Source organism: Falco punctatus, assembly GCF_963210335.1.
Source record: "Falco punctatus genome assembly, chromosome: 3".
NCBI lineage: Eukaryota > Metazoa > Chordata > Aves > Falconiformes > Falconidae > Falco > Falco punctatus.
In genome coordinates, this window is record NC_137582.1 from 27,365,231 (window position 1) to 27,392,950 (window position 27,720).

A 27,720-nucleotide genomic window follows, 5' to 3' on the forward strand; every position below is an offset into this window, starting at 1 on the left:
ATATTGAACTTCAAGCAGCTACAAATTAAAGAATTCCAAGTAAATTTCCACTTTTCAAATATATAATAAAACTTTAATGAGTAATTTATTAAGTCTAATTTTAGAATCCATATATTCTCCTTGTGTAGTTTTAGGAATGCCTCCCCTTACTGATTTAAAATTCACTAAACATACTTTTCTAATAAAATGAATAGTTAAATCATAGCATCATATAACATATTCTTTTATCGCTTGAATGGTAATGATAGACATAGCCATTGTTCTCTGGCTTCTTGGACCCTCATCTTAAATGGCAGGAAAGTACTTAATCTAAATGCAATTGGTTTTGAAGTTTTCTTCCAATAAAACTTGTCATTCTCTTTTTTATAGATCTTTTCCTATATTAATTTTCTTTTTATTTTTAATACTTTTTAAAAAATAATATTAATCTATTTACAGGTTTGCTAGCTTACGACATCTAAATGACTATATCAAAAACCTAAAGCAAACCAGCCAGTTCATATGTAGTACATAACAAAGCATATTCTCAAACAGAAATTTAATTCTTTAATTAAAACACAAGGTTATATTCTCTGCTCATGTCTTCACATCTTTTAAATTCAAAACTCCTCATATTAAAAGTTGGGAAAGGCATCTAGCTAAACTTCAGAGCTAAGCAGTTAGGGGATCTGTTTAGTGATCAAACTAAGAATATTTTATCTTTTTAGTTAGGCTGAGTCCTCATAGTCAGTAATGAAGATCCAAACTTAATAAGATGAAGTTTTGCCATTTGCAGCAATCTTAGGAGCCCCGATCACATATAGGTAGAAGTATTGCTCTCTGTTTCTGTTCCCACACAGTCTTAGGCAAATGCAGAAACTTATGCTTTATGACTAATAGCAGTGACTTTACCAGGATGATTTAAAATGCATGAAATGAAGCCTCTGTATCTTTAAAGATGAAGGTTTAAAACACATGCAAGGCTAGATGAATGTCTGGAATCTAAATCCTCACCTCAAATGACAACAGAAATCATCTACTGAAATGAACTATTAAGAGATATCATAGATTCTTGTCTCTCCACATGAACGCTGGATACCTTTCAAGAAATGCCCTTTGATCAAACACAAGATGTTCTTCAGTCATACAAGTTATTGAGCTCAATAACAAAGTAACAGCATGACACTGAATGGACTGTGATAAATAGCCAGCTGCATTAGATGTTGTAATGGTAATTATTCATTCTAAATTCTGTGTGATATAAAAATGGTTTAGAAAAAACAACAGAATTACTACACAAGTACTAAAGCAGAGCTTTCCTGCTCAGTAAAGCACTGTCAGTTGACCAAGTTAGACTCTAGACAGCAATATATTAGTTCTATTGCAATAGTACCTAAAAGCAGCAGTCAAGGATTAGGGGCCTCTTGAGTATGCTTCAGCCTGTAATATGGAAATGCAGCTACCACTTTATGCTTATGTTTTTATCATAAATAGTTCACAAGTACATGATCTGATAGGGCTGTCTAGTTCAGCAAAATCTGCTTTATTTTTACAGGGAATATAATAGCCAAAGCATTTGGTGGATTATGCTACATAATACCAAATTTAAACCTCTAATAGGCAGGCCAGATCCCTGGCCTTGAAAAAGACCTACTGTGCACTCCTAAGCCATCAAAGCGGGCTTAGCTAGCCATCTGATGAATTGGCCAGTGTGAGAACATTTGAGAGTAGTGTAGAAATGAAAATGCCAGGTACTTGGCATATACTTGTGGAACCCAAATATTTCTGTACCACAGCAAGGCTTACCCAATAAAGTATAAACTGGAGAGGCAAAAGCATATCTACCTTTCCAATTAACACTAGGACATCACAAGCTGATTTGAGACAGTATAATCGCACCTGTGCAACTGTTACACTGCAACTGTATCTGCTGTGAGTCACACTGAGCCTATCTACCCTGTCCCTCAAGAACAGTAGAGCTTTAGGGAGCTGTTCTATATGTAACTTCAGTTACATATTAAATAAACAAATACAATAAGTGAAGATCTACAAATGAATACAGATCCAAAGCTTAAAATGGAGGGGGAAATGCAAATCCATCAATTTATCTTCTGCAATTCATTGAATTCCTTTGCATTATTCACTATTAGACAATCCTTTTCAAAATTATTTACAAACCTTCATGACAAATATGATTTTAGAAGATTTTCCAACTGTACTAGCTGTTCTCATACAAGGATAAATCTTTAATAACTTCCCCTGTTGCAGCAGCAAAGTTTTCAAAGGGAAGCTGGAGAAAAAACATCCTGCTAGAAGGATCCAAACAGCAACAAAACCTCAGAAAACTATAAAGCAGCAAAAAGAAGAATGGTTAAATATATTAACAAACTAAAAAGATACTGAATTGCTTCTCATAGAATGCAATATCTGAAGTTCTGCTTTATGAGCTTGCTAATCCCATTGCTATAATCTAAGAAGGACCATGTCATGGTGAACAGGAGAGACAGTTTCTATGGCTTGTTATTGCCATAGAAATCACTTAAAAATGCTGTTTAGTGCATCTGTACCAGATGCCTTGACTGCAGGAATTTAATCAAGGAACAATATTTTCACAAGTCAAAATAAATTATGATAATGATCTTTATTAAATTGCAGAAAGTACCACCTGAAAAATATTTAACGTATTATAACTCCTCCACACCAATATAAGGAGTAGCCTGGTTTAAGCACAGGTCCACAATAACCTGTTCCACAGGGAACAAAACATTAACACACAGCTTTGGCTGAAAAAGCTACTGTTGGAGAGGGTATTATACTATTTTCATTTAACACAACAAGAAACTACTATAGAGCTCTCACTCAAATCTCTTTAATCATTTGGTATAAATTCTTGTTTGGAGCATATTTCAACTTGTCAGAAAGGATCTATCATCAACTGTACAAAGAGGAGAAGTGTTTAGCTTCTCTTGAAGTATTATGGGTGAATGAATCTCATTTTGTTCTGCACATTTCTTCATTCCTCAATCTCAACTTCCCATTAAGCACAAGGCATTTTGAATATTGTAACAATTCCTAATATGAAAAAACCTTATAGCAGGGGCTGGAGTCAGGTAAAAGCAATAATTGTTCAAGACCGCTAAGGAAATGGGGCCCTAGAAGAGTATGCTGATTGTAGAAACCCTGGACCAGCTGTTCAGTTCAGATAACTATAGTGACAATAAGGGAGTTAGATACCTTGGTCAATAAAACATTTTGCTCTTCTTCGGAATAGTTAGGAGAAACAGAAAGGCACTAGGCTAAAAGTTTCTTCTACTTTAAAAAACAAGTACTTGAGAAAAGCAGAGCAAGTAGGATAAAAGAAAGAACTAAATAAATAATGGATTTATGTACTTGCAGAATATCACAATAAACTAATTTTAATAAAAATTGTATCATCTCTATTCAGTTATATTCTCTAGGTGTTTAATCTTTTTGGTGTTAGTATTCAAATAATAATAATGAAAAACCACACAGGGAAAAGAACAAGAAACGCAAATACAGTTATAAAATCAAGTGCTCAAAAACCTGAGAAATGGCACAGTTAATAATACCAATTCCAGTCTCATTACAAGCTCCAGATTCCCCCTTGGCTAGCACTAGCCCTCCCCTCTTTCTCCGCTCTCAGCTCCCCAGCCCCAGCCTGCCCTCACCAGAGCCAGCAGCCCCCTCTCACTCCTACAGACTTCTGTCTCACGCCTCTACTCCCAGGGACAGTTTCTCCATCTCCTGTTTCTGCCACAGAATTCTTGTTCTAGTTTAGTGATTTTCCCCTTGAAATTACATTTAGTCCATTTTCTAAGTCATCTGTTTTTCTTTCCCAGGGTCAGCAGGACGTGGAAGATATGACAAGAATACAAAATGTGTGGTCTTTCTTTTGTGCTTCCATACTGCCTTGGTCCAGAGCTGTTACAAGGAAAATCCTCTTGTGTCTATGAGTACCAAGGAGAAAACTAGTTAATCATTCCTTAGGAAAGGTCCCTATATATTGTTGTTATACGCAGGAGCTTCAACAAGCTCAGTAGACCGACCGATAATAGCAACTGAATACTAACAATTCTCTCCTACACCCACGTGAACTGTGACCTTTGTTCAGGTCAACTGTGCCAGTTTTCAGTGACATGAAATGCACACCCCCAGAATGAAGGTGATGCACCACTTCAAATTAGTGTCTGAATGTTTTAACACGGACAAAATGACATTTTCCTCTGGACTCACCCTTCAAAATAGTTGGATTGCTTTTTCTGAATTGTAACTTTTTTTAAAAAAAATCAGCCTGCAGCACAAATCCAGCAAGGAAAACTGCAGCACAAACAGCCTAGTCTCACTGAGATAGAAAACACAGATAAAATAATCTCCAACTTGGAAGTCTGAGGAAGTCTTAATGTCAGGCAGTGTTACAACCTGTTTTTTAACAAGCCCAGGTAACCTGCAAAATTATCTATAAATAGCAAGTAAATTATATAATTACAATGGACTTTCGTGGTACTTCTTACAGTACATTTTACTGTTGCCAATTAAAAGCCAACTTCAGCTTCACTCAGCTCTGTAAAATGCTCAGTGATGTGATTGCGCAGTCACTGAAGGTCATTGCCTTCACAGGGTGATGGGATTTCACACTCACACTACACAAATGTAAATGGCTCAAAGAGGTAGGGCACTGTGTACAAGTCTCTTTCCAGATATTTAAAAAGAACAAAGCTGTTGACTAAGCACTCTGTGCTCTCACTGAATTTCATAGGCACACTGAGACTTTAGCACTTCTGAAAAATAAACCTTTTATCTTCCCGTGTGATGCATGTTGTCTAGTCATCTGATCTACTGTGAAGTGAATACAAGGAAGGTGTTAATGCTAGCAAATCAGAATGGTAATGTTTTACACCCACTTTTCAGTCACTTTGTACAGATAAAAAGGGCGTGGAGCAACAGAAAATCAGGATCAGAGAATGCTGAAAGGGAATCATGTAAACATGCCTTGTAGATCTACTTTTACTGCATTTTTCCTTTCTTACAGAAAACTATCAGTGAAAAAGGCAACAGCATTTAGCATATGATACATTTTTTCTGGTATGAAGTTTTCAATAACCATGTATCTTTGTGACCTTAACTTGTAGCAGTAACACAACGTATTGCCATTTTCATAGATGCGTTTTCTGATCTTATAAAGGTAACAGATTCTTATTTGCCCAAGCTTACTACTTAGCGAAGTCATCTTCTTCCAGAGGCCAGGGCTGAAAAGCCGCTTATCTCACAGGGTATCTGTACACCAGTAGTCAGCCTCTGTAGTAATGAGGACATAGGCACAGCACTCGGCACAGACTCACCACGTGAATATTTAGCCAGGCTCTCAGCAGTCAGCATTCTCTGCAGCTCCAGCTCTATCGGTAATTTAACTACCACCCTCAAAACCTCATCTGTCAAGGTGAGCTGCAGTCACACTTCAGACTACACTGCAGCCCTATCTTTAGAGGAGATATGTGGTTTCAATTTTAGTAAAATAGGAGTTCGAGGAGGCTTTTACCTACTCTATCATCTCTCAAGGTGTCACATGCATCACCCTTTAAAATCTGCATTTTTGTCTATGAAGTTGCCAGTGTGGATTGAAAGTCAAACTATTATTTATTGCTTAGTGCAAATGTGGTTCATTAGAAAGCTGAGTTATCTGACAGCTCATTGTCACTGGACATGGTTGTCTCATTCCTCTTCTTCATGCTGCTCCCAGCAGTGTGACTGTGCTCTTTTGTGACAGTTCTGGTAACAGTGCAAAACACCACAGTAATTCTTCAGGTCACTAAAGTGACAGAAAAGTATTCATTTGTTGTAACAGTTTAGTTTTGTACCAGCATAGTGACCTAAACTGGCTTGCTAAAAGTGATGTAAATATTGGACTTGGCCCAGATCAGCGAGCGTGAGAGCGGATGAGGAATGGGGCTTTCATTCACAATGGTAATGAGCTGCTGGCTCACCACAGCTCACCTTCCTGAACGACACTTGAAGACAAAACCTTGTGCTCTCTTATTTGCTCACGGCTTAAAGTGAGACACTAGCACTCCTTGTCTTCTCAGCTTTTAACAAGGACTAAAATGGTTCAGCCACTTTATTTCCCTTAGTTTTCAAAATAATTTTATAATTTTACAATGAAATTCCTGGGTTTGAATGGATTTATTTTTTTCTTGCAATACTGCATACACAGAACAAATAGCAGAAAACCTGCTGCAGCTAGCCTTAGTTATTCTGAATGACATCTATGAAGATTTCAACCACCAACCAGCCTTGGCTTTTTTAGTGACTGGTATGAGGCAGTGGATTAGGTATGTCTGAAAACACAGAACTTTCAGCCTCATAAATAAATTTTCTACACTGAACAGAAAACAGTAGCCTTTTAAATTGTTCTCAGATGATTAGTCTGCAGTTCAAATGTAACTGGTGGCCCTCATCAGTCAAAACCTTTCATGAACAAATTCACTTCCTTCAACTCATCAATATGCTAGCTTAAAAAAATGCCTTTTGTTGTAATTTTGTTCTTTGGAGTGTATTAAAATTGCAGTATGAAAACAGAACAGGAAGATTTTCAAAAGAACTCAGCTTTTAGCAACTCGCAGTATGAACAGACCAAAGCTTAGAAAAAATTTTAGATCCAAAGTATAAAATGCAGAAAAAATGTTAAAATTCTTAAAAATTATAAAATCAAATGAAAAATACTGTATATGGTCCCTTCTTAGATACGGTATCACGTAGCATCTAGACATCCTGCATAATGCATCACTAAGCCTTTCCTTGTTAATATAGATGTATATAAAAGTGTCCTATAAATACACGACAGTAAATAGTCATGGAGATTTGCGATGAAAATTTTTATTTTATTCTTATTTAGATTATGTAACTAATGTCCATATATTTCCATTTTCCAAGTAAACAGATTATATAACTATGGCCCTAAAAGATATTCACAATCTAAATGTTCGGAAAGCCTGAAAGTATAAGCACAGGAACTAGTTATAGAATGTTTCTCAGGAATACCACTGATCAAAGTACATTTCAATAAGAATTGCTATCTTCAATCTGGTCTAAACTTCAGTGTGTGACACAGGTATTTTTTATGTATGTATTTGTTCAGTTCATCTGTCTTTATACATCTCAAAAGAGTATCTTAACATAGAGAATATAGAGAACAATGCTGCATGTATACAGGCTGTTAAGCTCACTTTTCTATTGAAACAGAAAAGACATAAACCAGAACCTGCATTACCACACACCCTTCTTTCACAACCTACATCTGAATGCTCACAAATGCTTCTCAAACTTTCCTTTACAATAAGTTACTTGATCAATGAGCTGAAATGGAGAAATCAGATATGTATGACTTCCCACAGTACATGTGACAATTTAGCAAGTTAAATACTAACTTGAAATAAGCTGTTTTAAAAGTCTCTTCAAGTCTGAAAGCCTGGAAGTGCTGCAGCATAATCAATCAAATCACTGCTTGAACTGCATGGCTTCACAAAAAAATAAGGAAGGAAAAAAACCAATGTACAAGAAAGATAAAAAATTCAGTAAGGGGAAAAAGCACCATTGAATAAAGATTTTGGTGGGCTATACAAAACGAGAGCAGGCTGCTGTGCAAATAATGGCAGTCTTGCCACACGGAACAGTCAAATTTTTACGTGATCTCTCTGCATTTTCCCCTCTCTCTTTTACCCTGTAATGGTTCTTTTACCATGTAACAATACCCACCCATAATCATCTACCAGAAGACTGCAGCCTTGCTTTGTCTTTCACACATCTGTATGTTCCAAAATGTAACTATTTTAACAGTACAACATGACACATTTTATCAAAAATATTTTCAGAAATCAATTATAATTTATATTTTTCAAATGTTTTCACATTTCAAAGCCATGTAGAGAATTTTATAATTAAAAAAGTAATGATTTATAGCCAAGAACAAACAATGCTGGGCTAAACATTATTCTTGTTTTCTCTGTGCAATAGTCTTTAACCTTTCCATGACAAATAGGATTAGTTCAACAGAAAAGGTGAAAATGTTAGCACATGTGTCAGCATAAAACTTCACTCTTAGAGATGTAGGTACTTTGTATCCCAAGGCAAAACAAATTTGTCAGTGGAATTTTACAACAGAACCACTAAGCACCAATTTGATAGACTGCAATGACCCAATTCTCTTCAACCAGTTTTACATAATATTTTCTCAATTTTCAGAAAAGTCATTATCATTACACCACATTTTTTCTATCTTTCCCCTAAAATTAGGATTTTAATATCAATCATATCAATATCAAAACAGTGGACCATCACAGGAGAAAGGCATTAATGATCCCTTGAAATTAATGAAAGACACCCAAAATTTCAAAACACATTTATAGAGTTTAAGTTAAATGTTACTTTTAGAGAAAGTTGGCTAGAATTTTCACTAATAGGGTGAAATTTGTTTCCTAAATCAATAATCAGATTCCTAGGAAGGTGGTATGATTTTCAAAGGTACTTATCATTGAGCAGGCTGATTTTCACTGATGGGGTGGTGGGGAGATGCGGTGTTTCATCCTTTTGAAAAACTCAGCCACCCGAGGGCTCTGAATGAAGTGGGCACAGGTTTCTGTAGGACTGTAGCTGTGACGGTTCCTGCCCTAAGCTGCCTGCCTCACCCCTCACGCTTTTGCTGTTGCCCTTGTCACAGGACCAGCTTCAATGTTGCATAGCAGCCCCTGAACAGCTGTAGTTGAAATTACAGCCAGACCCATTAAAGGACACAGAGATTGGTGCCACTTTACCTAGATTATTCATGCCAAATATTTCTGGTGCCTAGACTGTGAATTGCAATGGATGAGGCTTGGATGAGGAGAGAATTGGGAAAAGATGGAAAGAGTATGCTTTCCTTTGGCAAATATATGCTTCCAGCTGTCAGATTTGACAACATACAATTTAATCTCAAGCAGCTTCTGTGACTAACTTCAGGTCTTGGATGGCACATTTTGGGGTAGCCTGGGACAACAGGGCTAAAGAACAGAACATCCTAGGAATCCAGTTTCCAGGTGAATGACATATATACAGCCTATTCTGCTCATTCCCATTCCACTTCTGTTTCTCTACCTCTTCCCTTGTGATCATCCTGTCTTTAATGAAATACACATAAAAATAACAGCAGAACAAGAAAGATGCTTACATTTTTAAAGAAAATGTAAACAAAAGCATAGCATATTATCGATAGAATACTCCCAACTAAATAATAATTTTGTTAATTAAGTAAAAATATTTGACAACACTCATTTTATTTTCTGATAGGTAATTGGGGTAGTAGCAAAATTACCTGCAGAACCACTTTAAATATGTCATAGAAAAGTACTAACATAATTTAAAACGGCACTGAGTCTAACCCTGTCACTAGTTCTGTGACAGATAGCTTTGAGTGTTTTGTTTTACTGGAAGAATAATGGTTTCATCAAAGTATGAAGAAATTATAATTTCAAAAATACATGTTCCATGTATCCTGGAGACATTACATGTCTTTTTTTTTGCTGACATTATTTCTGCTTTCTGGGATTCCTCTGTGAACAGACTACAAATATCTAAATGTTCTGAAAACTTCAGAGAAAAATTCCATGATGCCTTTTTATTCTATCATGGCATCGTAAAGAACTGAAACATTTTATATGGAATCCAGCACGTCTTCATTTTGGCTTATCTCTGCCAAATCCATACAAATTAGTAGCACTTATTTCTGATACAACACTCAGACCACAAGTCCCAAATTTCTAACTTAGTTAAACTGAAATTTTGATTAGAAATAAGTGAATCAGGTTGGATAAGATGAGAACTACCTCCATAGGAAGCCTTGCATTTATTAGGATGAGAGCTCCTTTCCAAGCATGGATAGTCATCCCCTTTTTGCTATTTACAGTAAAACGCTAATAAATATTTATTGAGTTTATTCAGCAAATATTCCAGCTGCCAAGATGTAAAAGGATAGTAGGAAATTATTTTGAAACTACAACACAAGTTTCTTTTGGTTTCTACTTATATTTGAAAAAGATAAAAAAAGTGCTTAGAGAAAGCAGTAATGCTTCTTATGATTTAAGATTGGTTACTCAGACAATTCAATGCTTACAGTTTCAACTTAAAAAAAAAAAAAAAATAGATACATCTTTACCTTCAAAACAGACAATTTTAACAATTTCCAGGGCAAAATACATCTTGTCATTAGTGTTAAATCCACTGACAAAAATTTCCCTTAAGTTATAAATATTAAACATCATGTTTTTCTACTAATAATCAACTTAATCTTATATGAAACCGTAAATAACCACAACTAATGCACTAAAATAATAATAATTCATAGTTCTTCCAATTCATAATATCAGGAGAGAATTAATCTGGTGTCCACACAACACTGCTGCTACAGCTGTAGTTCCAGCAAAGTCCCAGAATAAAAGGAAACATGATTAAAGAATTACAGTTTTAATGGTTTGTGTACATTTGCATATAGAAGGTTCAGACCGTAATTTAATCAAGGCTTTAATCAATAAAATTGGGTGTTCGACTTTTTTGTTGGAATCAAACTGCTAAGAAATCATTCATGTTCATTTTACTTATGAGAAAATATTCTATCTTCTCTGACTGTTACATGAATATATTTCTTCTTCCCTACTACAGCAAATCCTTATCTATCCTCAGATTCTGATGAGGCATAATCAGTTACATACATATTTTCAGCATGCATTATAGTATCTACGAAGACATTCAATATCATTTTATCAAATATTAATATTTACCATTTTTTTGCCTAATATAGTGCTACCCAAAAAAGTTTCCTGGCTTGATGCAGTGTGTACCTGCCTGAATGCTTCTGCCAGCAGAGTGAAAGGAGTGATATAGGGATGTGAATATGCAGCCAAGAATTGGGAAAAGGCAGGGCTCTTTCTGTGAGGGATATTATTGGCTTATGCCAAGTTTAAGTGAGCGTAAATTTGAAATACTATGCAGTAGATTCCTCTAAATGCAGCAGAAGATCACATCTCTTCCCTTTATCTTCTAAGGAACAAAGTGTCTCATTAGGAGAAGGTTTGCCAAAATATAAAAAAGCATTCTTTACTATTAGAAATCTCTGCAACTCTAAACATTCTAGTTCTGTTACCATCTATCCATCTATGACAAATACTTTTGTAGGAAAACTCTATTAAAAATATTAATATTTGTAAGTAGTAAGAAACTTCTCAATGTTGTTAAGAAGTACTTTAAAAGCAGTGATTTTTTTATTGCTTAAACATATGAGGAAAGTGTAATATTTCTTATCTCTCAATATTCCTTGTCTTTGCACTTAAAATAGAGGCAGTTCAGAGAATGCTGAGTGGAAAAAAGGAAAATTCAATAGAAAAACAGAATTCTGAATTTTCAGACAATCTCTTTAAACATTAAAATCACATTTCCCTTACATAGGATGTAGAGGTCTGTATGGAACAAAAAAAAAAAGTTTCTTTATAAATGCAAAACATAACCTCTTACACTGCCATGTTAGGTGCAATAATAAGAAATTTTGTGAGTCAAATGTGGCTTCTAATAAAACATGTCAAACATTCCAGTATTTTTAAATATTCAATTATTTTTGTTATGACCATTCAAAATTTTGTACTTTGAATTCTAAGATATCTTCATGCTGAAACGGTGTGGAATTTCAAAGTGTCTTGTGTTCAAGTCAAGTGCTGCAGCTCAGTCCTAAAATTTTGCCTTCTAGTATAATTTGTTCCAGAGAAGTTAGACTTTCAGGAACTCTCTAACCTGAATGAAGCAAATTTTAGAAACAATGACCTCATTCTGATCTAATTTAGCTCAGTGTAACTTTGAAGCCAAAGTTGTTGAAGCTCTATGAAAATGACACAAGTAAGATTGAAATCAGGTCCCTTAGCTCTTCAAATTTAAAAGTGAGAGCACTGGGACGGTATCCCACTTGCTTGGCATCTCTGCTCATGTAAGACATGCACTATTCTTGCAGTAGCACTCAGAAAGTTTGCTTTCTGCTCCTCACACCATCAGCTACCATACATTTTTAACTTGTGATGAATATATTGCTACCAAACAGACTTTATTCTCTGTGGAAAAATAACTGTATCTCTACCACATTGGTTTCAGTATTGCAATAAATGAGCAAGTTCTGCAAGCTGTTTCAGACATGGGACCTTTGTAGCCTGTATAATGAAAAAGTGCGGTTATTCATATTTTTGTAAATGACCATAACACAGCCAAGTCAAGGTTATATATCCATGTTTTCAATGTACTTAGTGACAAAGAACAGTGCATTAACCCCTTGTCCTGCGCACACACATTTCTGCTCACACAGCCTGCATTCTGCAGCTTTCAGTCAACCAACACAGGGATGCTAAAGTATATAAGACTATCGGAGTCTTCCTATCCATGTTATGTTCGGGGTGTTGGTCAACAGCCAGCTGAACATGAACCACCAGTGTGCCCAGATGGCCAAGAAGGCAAACAGTGTCCCGGTCTGTATCAGAAACAGTGTGGCCAGCAGGACCAGGGCAGTGATCGTCCCCCTGTACTGGGCACTGGTGAGGCCGCACCTGGAATGCTGGGTTCAGTTTGGAGCCCCTCACTGCAAGAGGGACATTGAGGTGCTGGAGTGTGTTCAAAGAAGGGCAACAAAGCTGGTGAAGAGTCTAAAGAACAAGTCTTACAGGGAGTGGCTGAGGAAACTGGGGTTGTTTAGTCTGGAAAGGAGGAGGCTCAGGGGAGACCTTATTGCTCTCTACAACTACCTGAAAGGAGGTTGTAGCAAGGTGCAGGTACGTCTCTTCTCCCAGGTGACAGGCAATACAACAACTGGAAACAGTCTCAAGTTGCACCAGGGGAGGTTTAGATTGGATATTAGGAAAAATTTCTTCACGAGCATTGTGGTCGAGCATTGGAACAGCCTGCCTAGGGAAGTGATTGAGTCACCATCCCTGATGGCAGTTAAAAGACAGAGATTTGGCGCTGAGGGACATGGTTTAGTGGTGGACTTGGCAGTCTTCGGTTAATGGTTCAACTTGATAATCTTAACAGTCTCTGCTAACCTAAATGATTCTGTGATTCTACACATATGAGTTTTTTGAAAATAAAAATGGGCATCTATCTAGCTTTCATGTTTTAATAAAAAAAAAAAAAAAACAGTGAAAGCAAGCACTATACGTAAGAACTGCACCTCTGGTACAACACAGACACATTTGCCTTTCCCACCACAGATTCCACCCACATCAGATGTCAGCCACCATCTGTGCAAACAGATACTTCTCACAGGGTGCTCTGCAAGGTGGCTGGGAGCATGGTATGTGTGTATGCCTGAACTGTTTACCACCATTGGAAAATCTACTATGTCCTACTTTATACTTAGAGAAAATTAGAGCAATATTTAGAGCTATCACGTGCCTAGATTTCCTTGAATGAATTCTCTTTTTCCATGTAGAGATGATCTCTTGCTGGAACCCTGGCATTTGAGAGATTTGTGAAGAATTGTAGGACATCCAGACCCCCCAAATATCTGGGGAAGGAGCAAAAGGAACCCCAGCTCCAGCACAGGCCACCTCTCCATTGCCTGTGTTTTGAGTGGGGGTACAACAGCCCCAGAGAGCACTGGCTTTCCTGAGTGTGGCTGTGGCAAGTCTCTTCAAAGTGGCACTTTGGTGGACTGCCGGTGTGACGGTATTACCACAAGGAATATATGGGCAGTGGTAGCATCTGATTTTCTAACTGCCTGGAAGGCCTGTAGACACACAAAACAAGCTTGTATCACTCTGCTTCACATCTACTTCATGCTGGCTGAAAAACTATGGAGGACCTTTCAAACCTGCCCTAAGGCCTATTCCTTACCATTGCACTGACAAACATCTAACTAAAAAAGGCAAATAAAAAATACTTCAATATTCCCTCAAAACAGAAGACACTCAAATTGGACAAGTAATGGAGATAGCTTGGCCTAACTTGCACACCACAGAAAACATAGCTTTGTCTAGGGCTTTGTAGGCACCATGGTTCAATGCTCAATTTTATTGCAATTAACACAACTGTTCTTATAAACCATGTTTCTGAGAGATTGAAACTGAACCAAGTAAACTGACATGGTTTTGAGAAAGAATTGGTGAATTGAACAATCTAGAACATTTAAAAATTAGTCATTATGGTCTTTACATTTACTGATTGAGGATCCATTTTATTGCCATTTAAAATTTATGATTTCATAAAAGCACTGGCATTTAAATAAATTTATCTTGCTAACATTTAAAGCAATTTTGTTCTTTCAGTATTAGGGAAAATACCTAATATTTGCTCCAAAACATACAGTTACCTTCTTTTTTTTCCTCTCTGCAATGCGTATTTCCTAACACAGACAGGGAATCCTGCTGTGGAGATACAGCCTTGCACTATCTGCTACCCTGATCTCTAGGACTGGCAACAAGTGCTGCAAATGGAGACACTGTCTTTGCAGTTTCAGAAACCTGGTATTCACAACAAGAGTAAAGAAAGGTCCCTTAGATAACTTGCAAAAAATCTTGGGAGCTTCAGAAAATTTCAGATAGCACAATAAGTAAGAATTGTTCATGTTCTATGCACATAAAAAGGCAGAGGCCATCTGGTAAATTACTACTCGGTTACGTCACTAAAGACAGTTCTAACAGGTATTAAGACTTGCACAAAATTCAATCTGTAAAATATATCTAATCCTGGCACAACCTAAATTACTAGAAAACACATTTATAATCTCAGTTACGTCCATTTAACACTCTTGTCATGCATTGTTTCCTGATCTTTTAAAGAAAGAACTGGTCTGTCGCACCACTGGCTCCTCACCATAGTCCTGCACTTCTCACCTAACCAAACCCCCATCGGCACTTCAGGTCAGTGCTGCCAGGCCCATGCTCCTTGCTCAGGGAGGCCCAGTCACTCTTTGCCAAAGCTCCCAAGCCCAGTGCAGCCCTCCTCCTGTCCTCTCTGGGAGTCCTTTTCCCAACCATTCACCATCTCTCCCAAACTGCTGCTTCAGCTTCTCAACCGATCTCAGAATCTTCTAAACTACCTACTGCTCAGGAAGCTCCAGTTCTCACATTCCAGTTATCTTTATCAGATCTGTTTTCTTCATTTTATCTTGTTCTTCCCAAACTACAGGTGACCGGTTTAGCCTACTTATCTAACAGTTTTGCTCTCCCCTCTTCTTCTTCAGCCTCAGTTTCCATCTCAATCCACTGGTTTCCAGCCACCCAATGACATTTTGTTTTGCAGTTCCTAAACCTCTTCCCCTTGTCAGCTCATCCTCCTGACTCCCATTCCAATATGCCAGTCTCAGCCTAGTCTATGACCTGAATTTTCCGGTCCAAATATAGTTACATTACAAAAACTATGCAGTATCTTAAGAATCTAGCTCTTCCCTTCTGCAGATGAATCTCCATCTACAATGCTATGGCACCATGCCCATGTTTCACATGGCTGTCTACTGGGTGCCTGACTATCATCTGAGTGTTCATCAGCTTGCCCTCCTCAGTTTCCCTTGTCCCCCATAGAGAGGAGGCAGTAGCATTCCAAGGCAATGGTTTCTCTGGGCATTACCAGAAACATGCAGAAAAATAATGTTGCCTTGTCCCCTCCCTGAAAACAATCAGATTACATTTTTTAAAATCAAGCTAAAAATTACCTTAAAGCAGACAGCTACTGAAATGAGATCACACCCAAATACTTGAAGTCACAAGCAGCCAGTAATAATGGATGCTCTTCCCAGAGCTCTTAATCCAGCAGCTGGTTCACGTCTCTGTTGGACTTGTAAAGTGAAACAGCTATCTTCATTTTGTATGCATATATATGTACCAACCATATAAATGTATCATTACATTTCACTTTGGAGATAAGCTTCAAAAGGCAAACTTTCAGCCCTTTTAAAGAGCATGTGACAATACTTTTTCCTACACTTTCAGATAATTCATAATTTTCTGACTGGTTTCTTAAAATTAATGTCAGGGACTTGTGAAATCTCAGAAATAATTCAGCAAACAGCTAATCCTGCAGCTCAGACCCAGACTGCTCCTCACAGCTGAGCAGTTGTTAATATTTATTTGCAGAATCTGTGAAAAGATATGGGTACTCCATAGAAAAAGAGATGGAACAAATTATACTCCTCTTTTAGATAACTCGTTATTACTGCATCCAGTTTCTCACTCTAACATTGCCACCCTTCATCACTCCAAGGCCAAATGTTTTATATTTAGCGTTATATCTTTGGCCAAACGGGCATATGTGGCTTAAAAGGACAGCTGAGAAACCCTCAGGTCTGGGGAGCTTTTGAAGGACAGAAAGCAAGTAATTTGGGGAGGAGGAGAAACCCATTTTTATAGAAGGCATTTAAAATAATTAACTATTTTATCAATTAAGGAAATAATGCATTGCAATACCAGGAAGACTGAAGGGGGTTTATGTGCTGAATTCCCTTTGGCAGTATTCATTAAGAAATCACTTGCTTATAGGGAGTCTGAGTGCAGGCTGGTTTACATGGCAAGAGAAATACATGAAAATAAGAAGAATGAGGTAGGACTTTGTGGGTGCAACCATAGCAGCTGTGAAGGCTGGATCCACATGGTGAGACACATTATTTCTCTTCATCCTAACAGATGTCTTATCTTCTCCCCCATGCCTAGCAGAAGCCAAGTTTCCCAAATCCATTCAAATACTTTTCTGGAGCTTTCACTGCAGAGGTTAAAGAGTGGGGGACAAGTATGAATGGGGCAGATTGGGATCAAATAATGTGACCAAGGATGCTGAGGCTGGCACCTGCTGACTCTGCCTCGAGGTACAAGTGTTACTTCCAGGATGGCTGCCTGTTCTATACATGGTCACTGCCTCCCAGGCCATCAGCAAGGGCAGAAACAGGACCCTCCAGCTCAGGCTGGAAGCAGGCACAGTCAGAAGCGGTCAGACCTCTTCCCCAGTTCAAGCAGTTGTTCTCCTCCTCTATGAAAAACAAGGCGGTGAAGCACACCTGTTCCAGCCACAACCCACCACTGGGCCATGCTGACATAGCTACACTCCATATGTCCTGAAAACTGCTTACAGTAATTCAGTCAAGATTAACAAAACATAAAAGAGAGCATTTTTTTCCTGTAAAATTTTACAAGCTTCATTCATTCACTTATAAAATACATGTTCAATTTAGCTTCATTCACTACCTCAGAAAACAGTACAGACATGATTTGAACGTTACTATCAATTATTGTTATCAATAATTGTTTGACTGTTAAAATACAAACTTAAGTGAAAGTGATAAATTATGTAAGATTATGATGATGACAGAGAATCTAACACTGTTTGTATAGTAAGTTTTAAACTCCGTTGTGGGTGATGCAATGGTCAGAGGACATCTTGGATGTAGTGATCATGAGATGGTAGTTTTTGAGACGTAAGGAGGGGGGTCAGCAGAACTGCTACCTTGGAATTCTGAAGTACAGACTTTGGCCTGTTTAAGAGCCTGGTTGACAGAGTCCCTTGGGAGGTAGTTCTGAAGAGCCAAGGGGTCTATGAAGGCTGGATATTTTTCAAGGAGGTAATCCTGAAGGCACAGGAGCAGGCTGATCCCATGTGCCCAAAGACGAGCCAGCAGAGAAGACAACAGGTCTGGCTGAACAGAGAGCTTTGGCTGGAACTCAGGGAAAAAAGGAGACTTGACTTTTGAAAGCAGGGGCAGGCAGCTCAGGAGGGACTGTAAGGAAGTCATAAGGTTATGCAGGGTGCAGATTAGAGAGGCAAAAGCCCAGCTAGAACTCAGGCTGGCCACTGCCACAAAAGATAACAAAAAATGTTTATACAAATACATTAGAAACAAAAGGACGGCCAAGGAGAATTTGCATCCTTTATTGGTTGCAGCGGGGGAAACGTTGCCATGAAGGATGAGGAAAAGGCTGAGGTACTTAATGCCATCTTTGCCTCAGTCTTTAATAGCAAGACCAGTTGTTCTCTGCGTACCTAGCCCCCTGAACTGGAAGACGAACTGGGATCAGAAGGAAACTCCCATAATCCAAGGGGAAAGGGTCAGCAACCTGCTGATTCACTTGGACACACGCAAGTCTGTGGGCCAGATGGGATCCTCCCAAGGGTACTGAGGGAGCTGGCAGAGGAGCTCGTCAAGTTGCTCTCCATTATTTATCAACAGTCCTGGCTAACCAGGGAGGTCCCAGAAGACTGGTGGTTAGCCAGTGTGGCACCCATCTACAAGAAGGGCAGGAAGGAGGGCCTGGGGAACTAGAGGCCTGTCAGCCTGACCTCAGTGCCCGGGAAGGTTGTGGAGCAGATCATCATGAGAGCCATCATGTGTCACATACAGGACAACCAGGAGATCAGGCCCAGCCGGCATGGGTTTGTGAAAGGCAGGTCCTGCTTGACAAACCCGTTCTCCTTCTGTGACAAGGTGCCCCGTTTAGTGGATGAAGGAAAGGCTGCTGACATTGTCTACCTAGACTTCAGTAAAAGCCTTTGACACCGTCTCCCACAGCACTGTCATGGAGAAACTGGCTGCTCATGGCTTCGATGGATATACTATTCCATGACTAGAAAAATGGCTGGCTGGCTGAGCCCAAAGAATGGTGGTGAATGGAGTTACATCCAGCTGGTGGCTGGTCACAAGTGCTGTTCCCCAGGGCTCAGTGCTGGGGCCAGTTCTGTTCAATATCTTCATCAATGATCTCCAGAAGGGGATTGAGTGCACCCTCAGGAAGTTTGTAGACAACACCAAGTTGCAGGGCAGTGTTGCTCTGCTGGAGGGCAAGAAGGCTCTGCAGAGGGATCTGGACATGCTGGATTGATGGGCTGAGGCCAGTTGTATGAGGTTCAACAAGGAGAAGTCCCAGTCCCTGCGCTTGGGTCACAGCAGCCCCACGCAGTGCTGCAGGCTTGGGGAAGAGCAGCTGGGAAGCTGCCTGGGGGAAAAGGACCTGGAGGTGCTGGTTGACAACCAGCTGAACATGACCCAGCAGTGTGCTCAACTGGGCCAACAGCATCCCAGCTTGTATCCAAAATAATGTGGCCATTGGGACATGGGAAGTGATCATCCCCTGTACTCAGCACGGTTAAGGCTGCACCACAAATACTCAACTCAAACTGAACTCAAACTGTGTTCAGTTTGGAGGCCCTCACTTACAACAAATGGAGGTGTTGGAGTGTGTTCAAAGAACCAGCACAACAAAGCTGGGGAAGGGTCTAAGGAACAAGTCTTACAGGGAGTGGCTGAGGAAACTGGGGTTGTTTAGTCTGGAAAGGAGGAGGCTCAGTGGAGACCTTATTGCTCTCTACAGCTACCTGAAAGGAGGTTGTAGCAAGGTGCAGGTACGTCTCTTCTCCCAGGTGACAGGCAATACAATAACTGGAAACAGTCTCAAGTTGCACCAGGGGAGGTTTAGATTGGATATTAGGAAAAATTTCTTCATGAGCATTGTTGTCGAGCATTGCAACAGCCTGCCTAGGGAAGTGATTGAGTCACCATCCCTGATGGCAGTTAAAAGACAGAGATTTGGCGCTGAGGGACATGGTTTAGTGGTGGACTTGGCAGTCCCGGGTTAATGGTTGGACTTGATGATCTTAACAGTCTTTTCCAACCTAAACAATTCTGTAATTCTAAATGTATGTGTTTTATATGTTATGTGTACAAAAAAAAAAAAAATAGTGTTCGTATATCATTCAGTGTATTATGTTTCCTACGCTGTTTCATTAAACTACTTCCCATGTATTGAGTTGGTGTATTTTCCTCACATTTGCTACTAAGAAGAAAATTGCACACACCCTGAAGTTGGTAAAATCTTTTCTACTCATCAGGCAAAGTAATGGGGTCAAGGTTTCATCATGTTTCACTAACTCTAACTACTAGAACCAATTATTCAGCAATATAAATAACAAACAGTAGCAAATTTTCTTAACCAAATCCACATCAGCAAATGAACATTCATGAGAATTGCACTAGCATAAGAATAATACAGGTCATAACTGTTGTAGTTTAGACCAACGACATACATGAAGGTAAGCGAACTAATATTATTAATTTGATTCAGTTTAAACTGATGGTCCCTGATGCTTTCATATTTAAGACACGCATTACCTTTGGCTAGGTTGAGAATCATTTCAATTACTGAGCTTTTCTTTCAGACAATGGAGTAACTCCAACACCATGAATCCTAAAAAGCACTAAAACCAAAAAGCACCATAGCCCCACAGCAAAAAGAAACGTCCATTGGTATAAAATGTATTTAAATTTGTTTAAAGCCTTTAACAGGTTAACTTCATACAAACAGGGGTTTTTGCAGATGACATGCTTCTTTACCTGCAGCAGCCAGCATGTAACAGGCATAAGCTCTGTATCATGTGTTCTAGTTAATTCAACAGAAATGCGGTCATGCGCCCACACTTGATCCAGATCAAATATGCACTCACTGTGATCCAGGAGTACGCAAATCAGGTATTAATGTACATGAAACCATGGCCTTATATGACAGCCCAGCTTTAGATACTTTGCAGATTTAATTAAGTTTTTCAGTAGGCATGTTTTTTCCTTTAACATATCCAAATGCTTCTAGTAGCTGTGATGTTCTTTTCCATGTAAATCATTACATTTAGATTAAGTAAATGAAACACAAAATCAGAAGAAAACAAGCCCCATCACAACAACCTTGAGTCACCTGTGAAGCCTTGTAGATTTGTGGTTGCAATCAATTCTAATAGGTGAAATAAACATACAATGGAATGGAAACTGAAACATATACTGAAACAGTCAAAAAATTAGAAATCTTACCTTTTTCACTAACACTTTCGCTTTCAATCTCTACATCATCACAGCTCGTATACTCTGGAGTGGATGCCAATTCTTCTTCTGAGCTGCTTAATGAAACCTGGCGCATTTTACCTCCCTTTTTTGTTTTATGGGGCTTTGGTGGTGGAGGTCTGACAGATTCAGACTGGTCTGAGCTGAGTGAATCATTCCGTAACATGGTCTCCATTTTTTCACGTTTTGTTTTCCTTACAGCAGAATTGGGATCCAAATGGTGCTGTTTCCTTAATGAATCAGAGCGCCTCATGTCTGGTCTTTCCAGAGGAATCGGACTCCTCCTAGGTGTAGGAGGGCTATGATTTGTGGTCCTCTGACGATTGGGACTTGGTCCCTGAGCCTCTCGAGTTCTTTCCATAGAGTATGAACGTTGATTTTCCATGGCAGCCCTGCGCTCAGACACTGATCTTTGTCTTGATGGTCGTTCCATCCTCAGCATAGACATCCGAGAATCTTCCAACTCTGTATTTGCCAATGAGACATCACTATGTCTCCGTTCATGACGTGCTCGGGACACTTCAGCATGGATACGCATTTGTTCCTCATATGGTTGCGGTTTGACTGGATAACGAGCCAAATTAGGATCACTTCGGTACCGTGCCTGGTATTCCTCTTCCCTCCGCTGCCTTTCATATTCTTCCCTGCTTTGTGCATCTTCCTCTTCTACCGGATACTCCTTGGAACGTCTGCGACTCCTTCTGTTGGAATCTCTATAATCACCCAGTTCAGGTTCTTCATATAACTGAGGTCCACGCTGAGACCGCCTATCTGAATAATCTGATGGTGACCTGGGCATCGCACTGTCTGATGTAGCATACTGTGAGTATTCGTCTCTCTCGTCCCTTTGGTCGTATCTTCTGTTCTGTTCTCTTGATATTGATGGGCTTCTTTTCCTAAATAATCATGACAAGACAGAAGAAAGAGAATTTTGTCAACATATCCTGTAGCACAAATGTACAGTTAATGCTAATTAAATTATAGTGGATCAGCTGATGGAAAAAAAAAAAAATCAACTCATTACATTTCTTTGTGAATGTGCTTACACCTTTTCCGTCCTAAATTAAAGAAAACATGTCATGCTACAAATCTGTCTATGGTGCACAGGTTAAATCAAAAACAGCTTTAAAGGAAAAATACTAATACAACATTATAAAATATAGAACACAATACTTACACTGCTTTGTAGTCATAACTGCTTTACAAGTACCAAAATTTTATAATCCTTTGTAATATTTTTACAGCAATGTAACTTGACCATATACTTCTATTTCAGAGGGGTTTATAATCACTATGGAAATTAAGGCTAGATGGATCATTCAGTTAGTTTGATCTTTTAGCAGCCATTATTGCTTAAAAACATACATTTCAGTTCCCACAAAACCAAAATGTGTGCCAAGGGCAGAACACAGGACAGACAAAGACCCAGTGGCAGCACTTGCCTGAACCAGAAAACCAAACTTTTTTTGTGTTGCATAAAAAGGAAAGAAGCTTCAAAGTCCTGCCTGTCTGACATGACAAAAAATATATAGGGATGTCAACAGTATTAGGCCAAGCATTTGAGCAAGACACACCAACCAGATACCAGAATGGAATTTGTGTACCACATTAAGCATTGCCTCTTTGTCATAGAAGATATCTAGCCATAGACAACTTCTGAGGCTTCACAGGAAAGTAAAAAAAGAACTATCCACAGATATTCTTTCCTGACACTGACAAATTATTGACTGAAGCATGTGACTTTATTATATGCAATGTTTTATTAGAGGATGTGTCTGGAATATATTACGAACCTTATATGTTCTGTTTGTTTGATGCAACATTGTTTGCCACTTGATTAGAAGGGATTGGTCAAATAGGGAGTAGTGATTCATAGGCAAAAAACAAACTGGAGCTTCAGATCTGAAGCTCTTTCCTTTACCAATCCTAACAGAGTAACAAGCATTTTAAATGCTACTTCCAGACATGTCCAGATTTGTATTTAGTTTTTGACTCCAGATGAATCTGAAGGAGATACCTGCAGGAAACCGGAGCAAAGATCCCAGACGTGGATAAAAAAGACTAAGAGTTGAGTTGGGCCTTCTCTGAGATAAGATAGATCAGCTAAAGCTTTAAGTAAGGAAAATAAGTATATAAACCTATTTTTGTTTTATCAGCCTTTTTCTCTTATACTTAGTCCTACCTTGTAATTAAGATCCTTTTGAAAATGTTTTCTACCCTCACAAATGGCCACTAAACCTGAAGGGCAGCCTTGCAGGCAGCAAACAGGAGATCCTACCTTGTGTTGGGAAGGATGGGATAAAGGAAAGCAAAGACACAGCCCTGTTGCCACAGTTGTCTTAGAAGGGATAAGGAAAGGAAAGTCTTCAACTTAGTGAAGGGGAGAAGGAAAACCAGGCCCTCCTTGGTGTCCAGAAAAGTAGGAAGAACTCTGCCTAGCTAGCAGTAGAGAAAACGCACTGTCACAGCCAGAAAGGAAATGTGGTCTCTGCTCAGCAAGGGAAAACTGCAACTGTCTGAGCAGAGTGTGCACAGGGGGCTGACTGGCAAATTGTCATCCCGTCTTAGGTACCATACAGACTCTTTAAAATGTGCTTGAAAGATTTGGACCCAGTCTTACCTTGTAAATATTAAAGTACTTTAGCCTTACAATGGCATCTGCAAAAGTGGAAACTAATTCAATCTTGCAAAAATACAACTCTTCCTGTGAAGCATGACAAGTAATATAAGCATCATATGGATGCCTGTTTGCTTAGGTGAAGCTCAGATGTCCTATGTGTCTTATTAGTGTCATGTTAGTACCAGCACAAAACATAACCTCTGTAAGTTTAACAAAATCTCTATGGATTCTGCTACTGGGGACTCAAGTTGAATTGTTCTAATGTGACATAAACAGAGTTTTGTAAGTCTAAAACCAGAATGGCCAACGGGAACAGACAATTAGGACAACAGAACCAGCAGTACACAGAGAGACTAGAGAGACAAAGAAGTTTTCATTAAGACAACAAAAATTAGATGCAGAAACTTACTTTAAAGAAGATACATATTTTTCATTTAAATTTCATCAGCTGATGAAAAATATGCCACATCCTAAAATAAGTTGTTCCAATAGCAAATTACCTATGTTGCTGAAAATTTCTGCCATGCTTTTAATAAAAATGTGCCTAATTTCCCCTCCCCAGTTCTGTCCCCCATATAAGCAAAATCTTTTTACTCTGTGCAAATCCAACTGGAATAAATGGCACTTAACAGATACGGCATTCATCCATGTCAATCTCATTGCAAGATTTGAGACAAATATGTGTACACATACTCTACTGTTAATACTTACACTGTGTATACTCAGTCTATATTACATATGGATCAAGTTGTATTCACAGCTGCAGATTTTTGCAGAGATTTGATCCTCCAAGACATCAAAACATTCCAATGAGTATGGTTTATAGGATCAACTCCATCATGAACTATGTAACACACAAAACCATACAGAATCTGGTTTGACAAATCTCACACATGCCTTGGAGCAGACTAAGTGTACACATTCTTCAGGATTAAACACCTGCATATGTGTCTCTATAGTAATATAAACAACAGAATAGTAAGAAATGTTTTAGTTACATACAAGTGATTATATATACACACATGTGCCTCTGTGTGTGCATATATATGACTCCATGTCAGTGTCCTCATATGGACACAAATAGTAGTAGACAACCCTCTTCTGGAAATATTGCTGCTATAAAGTCATGGGGGGCAAGGCTCAGGGGATGAAATAGATGGAATTTCTGTATGAGTAAAAATGCTCATTGTAGACTTTTTGCTGAGGTTACCATCTGAGGAACTGGCACAGGATTTACTAAAAAATCAGCCTTTTTCTAGCATGAACTATGTTAATGAGAAGAGGATGTGCCAATTTAGCACTATATTTTTATACACCTTGCACAAACATTTTCTGACCTTTCTCTTACATTCACCACAAGCAGTCATTGCCTTTCCTCCATTTTCTGGCAAGACATCAATATAGCAATGCCGTCTATGGCTGACAGTAATGCGAGGATCAGCTAGGTCCTCAATCTATTCCAAACTTTCATGAAGGAAAAAACTTTACACAGATGCCCTGCATATGGCAGCTACTAGCCCACATGCGAGAATAAGTACCTTCCTGAAAATATGTTTTGCTCCAGAGAAAGCAGCCTGATAGATGATATTAACTAATTTAATTCCTGTCCCATGTTGATTGGCACTATCAAACCCCCTTTCTAATTAATTTCATCCCTGTTGAACGGATCTAACTTCACTACCAAGATCAAATGCCAGAAGTTGTAATCCTATCCATCAGAAATAAATTAACTGTACCTGCATACCTGATCAACCAGACACCTTGCTGGCAGATGAGGGCTCAGCCTGCCCAGCAGTCATCATACCACTTGGCATTCAAGCCTGTCATTCTCCTTAGTGGTCGTCACAACACAATTAGCCCCCCTTTACCATTAGTGACTTTTTTCCATTTTAAAAATACCTGCTACAAATACAGTTGTACAATGTATGCCCATACATTTTAAACTGGTGCTATTAAATCATGGGAGGAGGAACAGTACCACTGAAAACTTATGGCCAGTCACTACTATTAAAAATCTGCTGTTATTTTTAGATCACAAGCTAATTCTCACTCACCTTCGTGAGCCTTTGTCTAATCTATTTCACACCATTAACCACTTTAAAGATACCTTAACAGAAGCCTTTCCTCATGTACCTCCAGCTAGACACACCACAGAAAATGACTACTCCTCCTTTTCCAAGACTTTCCCAGAACATTAAAAGTGAAAAGAACTTTAAATGTGTGTCAACAGCTGTGATATGCATCCTCCAGCTGCCAGCTCAACTAAGCACGCTATATTTCTTGTCAGGATTACCACCAATTCTGAAAAGTTTACCACACCACCAAAAAATCTTTCAGGCCATTGTGATTACTGCTTCTATGAAACAATAATAAAGTAAAATCTCTATTACTGTTAGAAAACTCTAGAACTTGCACAAATCTCTTTGTCAGGCACATTCTATAAGTATTATTTTTTCAGATATAGAAACAAGCTTGTTTTCTACTAATGTTCACTGTGTATTTATTTTGTATTGTTATTTATCAATATATGACATTTGGTCTTTTAACACACATCTCTCAACCTTCCACTGATAGAAACCTTATTTGCAGTGCACTACAGATATCACTAGTACTACGAAAAAGCAAATAGCTTGACTGTAGCCTGACCTCTTGCTCATAAAGTTAAATTATTCAACTTCCCCACACTATAGTAGGAAGTAAATACTTAAAATACAGCGTAGAAGAATATAAGACAGCTATTCTGCTTTGATGGTTCTGATTTCACTAATGGAACTAAATAGCTTAAAAGTCTTTGACATTCATATGCATTCTTCCTTGACGAGCAAATACTCTTCTGCTTTGATTTAGATTTTTTAAAATCTCACCCCAGCATACTGAGAAAAATGAGATTTTTAAAGGTAAGTTTCCATCCCATTTCAGAAGCCACGGATATTCAAAACCATTGTAATATGTAAGGTATTTATATCACAGTCAAAACTAGATCTTCCTGGCTACCTATCTTGTTCTCAGATCAATAGAAGACACATTTGAATGGAGAAAACTTTCAAGAAAATATCATTCTAAAGATATGTTCAGACATATGGGTACCTGAATTCATTGATAATTACTTGGAAATTTTTATAAATAAATAGTTTTGGGTCAATTAAAAAATAGCAAGGGCTCAGTGGGCCTGAACCATCATCAGCTACGTGAAAACTGAACATTGATCACCTACTTGTAAGACCTAACTATAATTTACTAGACAATATGTTAGTATTTTGTTTTCTATTTCCTATAAATTAGCAAGAAATAAACTTGACTGGAAAATTAAAACTGAAAATATTTCTCCTGCTCGTACTGTAATTTTGTTTAATTGTTTCGAAAATGTGATTCCTTTCAGTACATGAAAGAATAATTCAGAGTAGATAGAACTTCACATTTGGCACTGGAACTCTTGTCACAAAAGCCACGGAAGAGTCAAGGCTTCATGTTAGAGACCTCAGCAAATACACTCAGCTCAGCTTTGTCTCTCCTTTACTATATGGAGCCTGTCAGGAAAACAGCATTTGTTGGTTCCTGAGTGACCATATAGTTCTACTGTTCTAAACTTTTGTACTTCTATATGTTGTATTCAACTGACAGTCAGGCACTTTTAAAAGAACATTGATGGGAGCAGATAAAACACCACCGTGCCAAGCTGCAAAAAAGTTCCTAGGCTGCAAGGTGAGCTGAACACACTCCAGACATTGCAACAAAAACTCCCCCAAGTGCAATGAACCCCAAAAACTTGCTGTGCAAAATTAGCATCTGGCTGCCTTTCTCAGGGAGGGTCCTACTCTCCCACTGTTAGGTACTCCTACGAAAGCATTTCCACAGAATTCCTTCAACATACCAAAGAATCTGCAAAAGATTTACCTATTTTGGCAGTGTTTTTAAGAGACTAGCTGGTATTAATTTAACTCCTTTTCTCATTCTCTGCTTATAACTTTTGCTTTTGCTGAGTCACATGGTGCATGAGAAATCATTTTGCATACTCTCTAAAGTTGCTATGGCTCCAGCTAATTGAAAAAATAGCTTTTTCTGACTTCTAAGCAGTTCCAGTTTCTATCAAGATCTCTTTTTGCAGCTTTTCTATGCTGTTTAGTTTTATACTAAATTAATCTTCTGATCTGTCTGTTCCCCTCTCCTTGGTTTCTCACCCCACCCCCCCCTCAAAAAAAAAGAATGTAAGCATTCAATGCACGATTTGCAAGCTAATTCA

At 38.5% G+C, this 27,720-nt stretch overlaps 1 protein-coding gene across 41 annotated transcripts in view; it reads right to left on the minus strand.

The window, feature by feature from the left end:
- The window catches only part of RIMS2 (regulating synaptic membrane exocytosis 2), a 511,335-nt gene that overhangs the window by 265,994 nt on the left and 217,621 nt on the right, over positions 1-27,720 (minus strand). For all 41 annotated transcript variants that reach the window (XM_080377968.1, XM_080377979.1, XM_080377978.1 and 38 more), the window contains one exon: positions 20,831-21,756. In XM_080377968.1, coding sequence (XP_080234094.1) covers positions 20,831-21,756 — 926 coding nt within the window. The remainder of the gene's footprint in view (positions 1-20,830; positions 21,757-27,720) is intronic.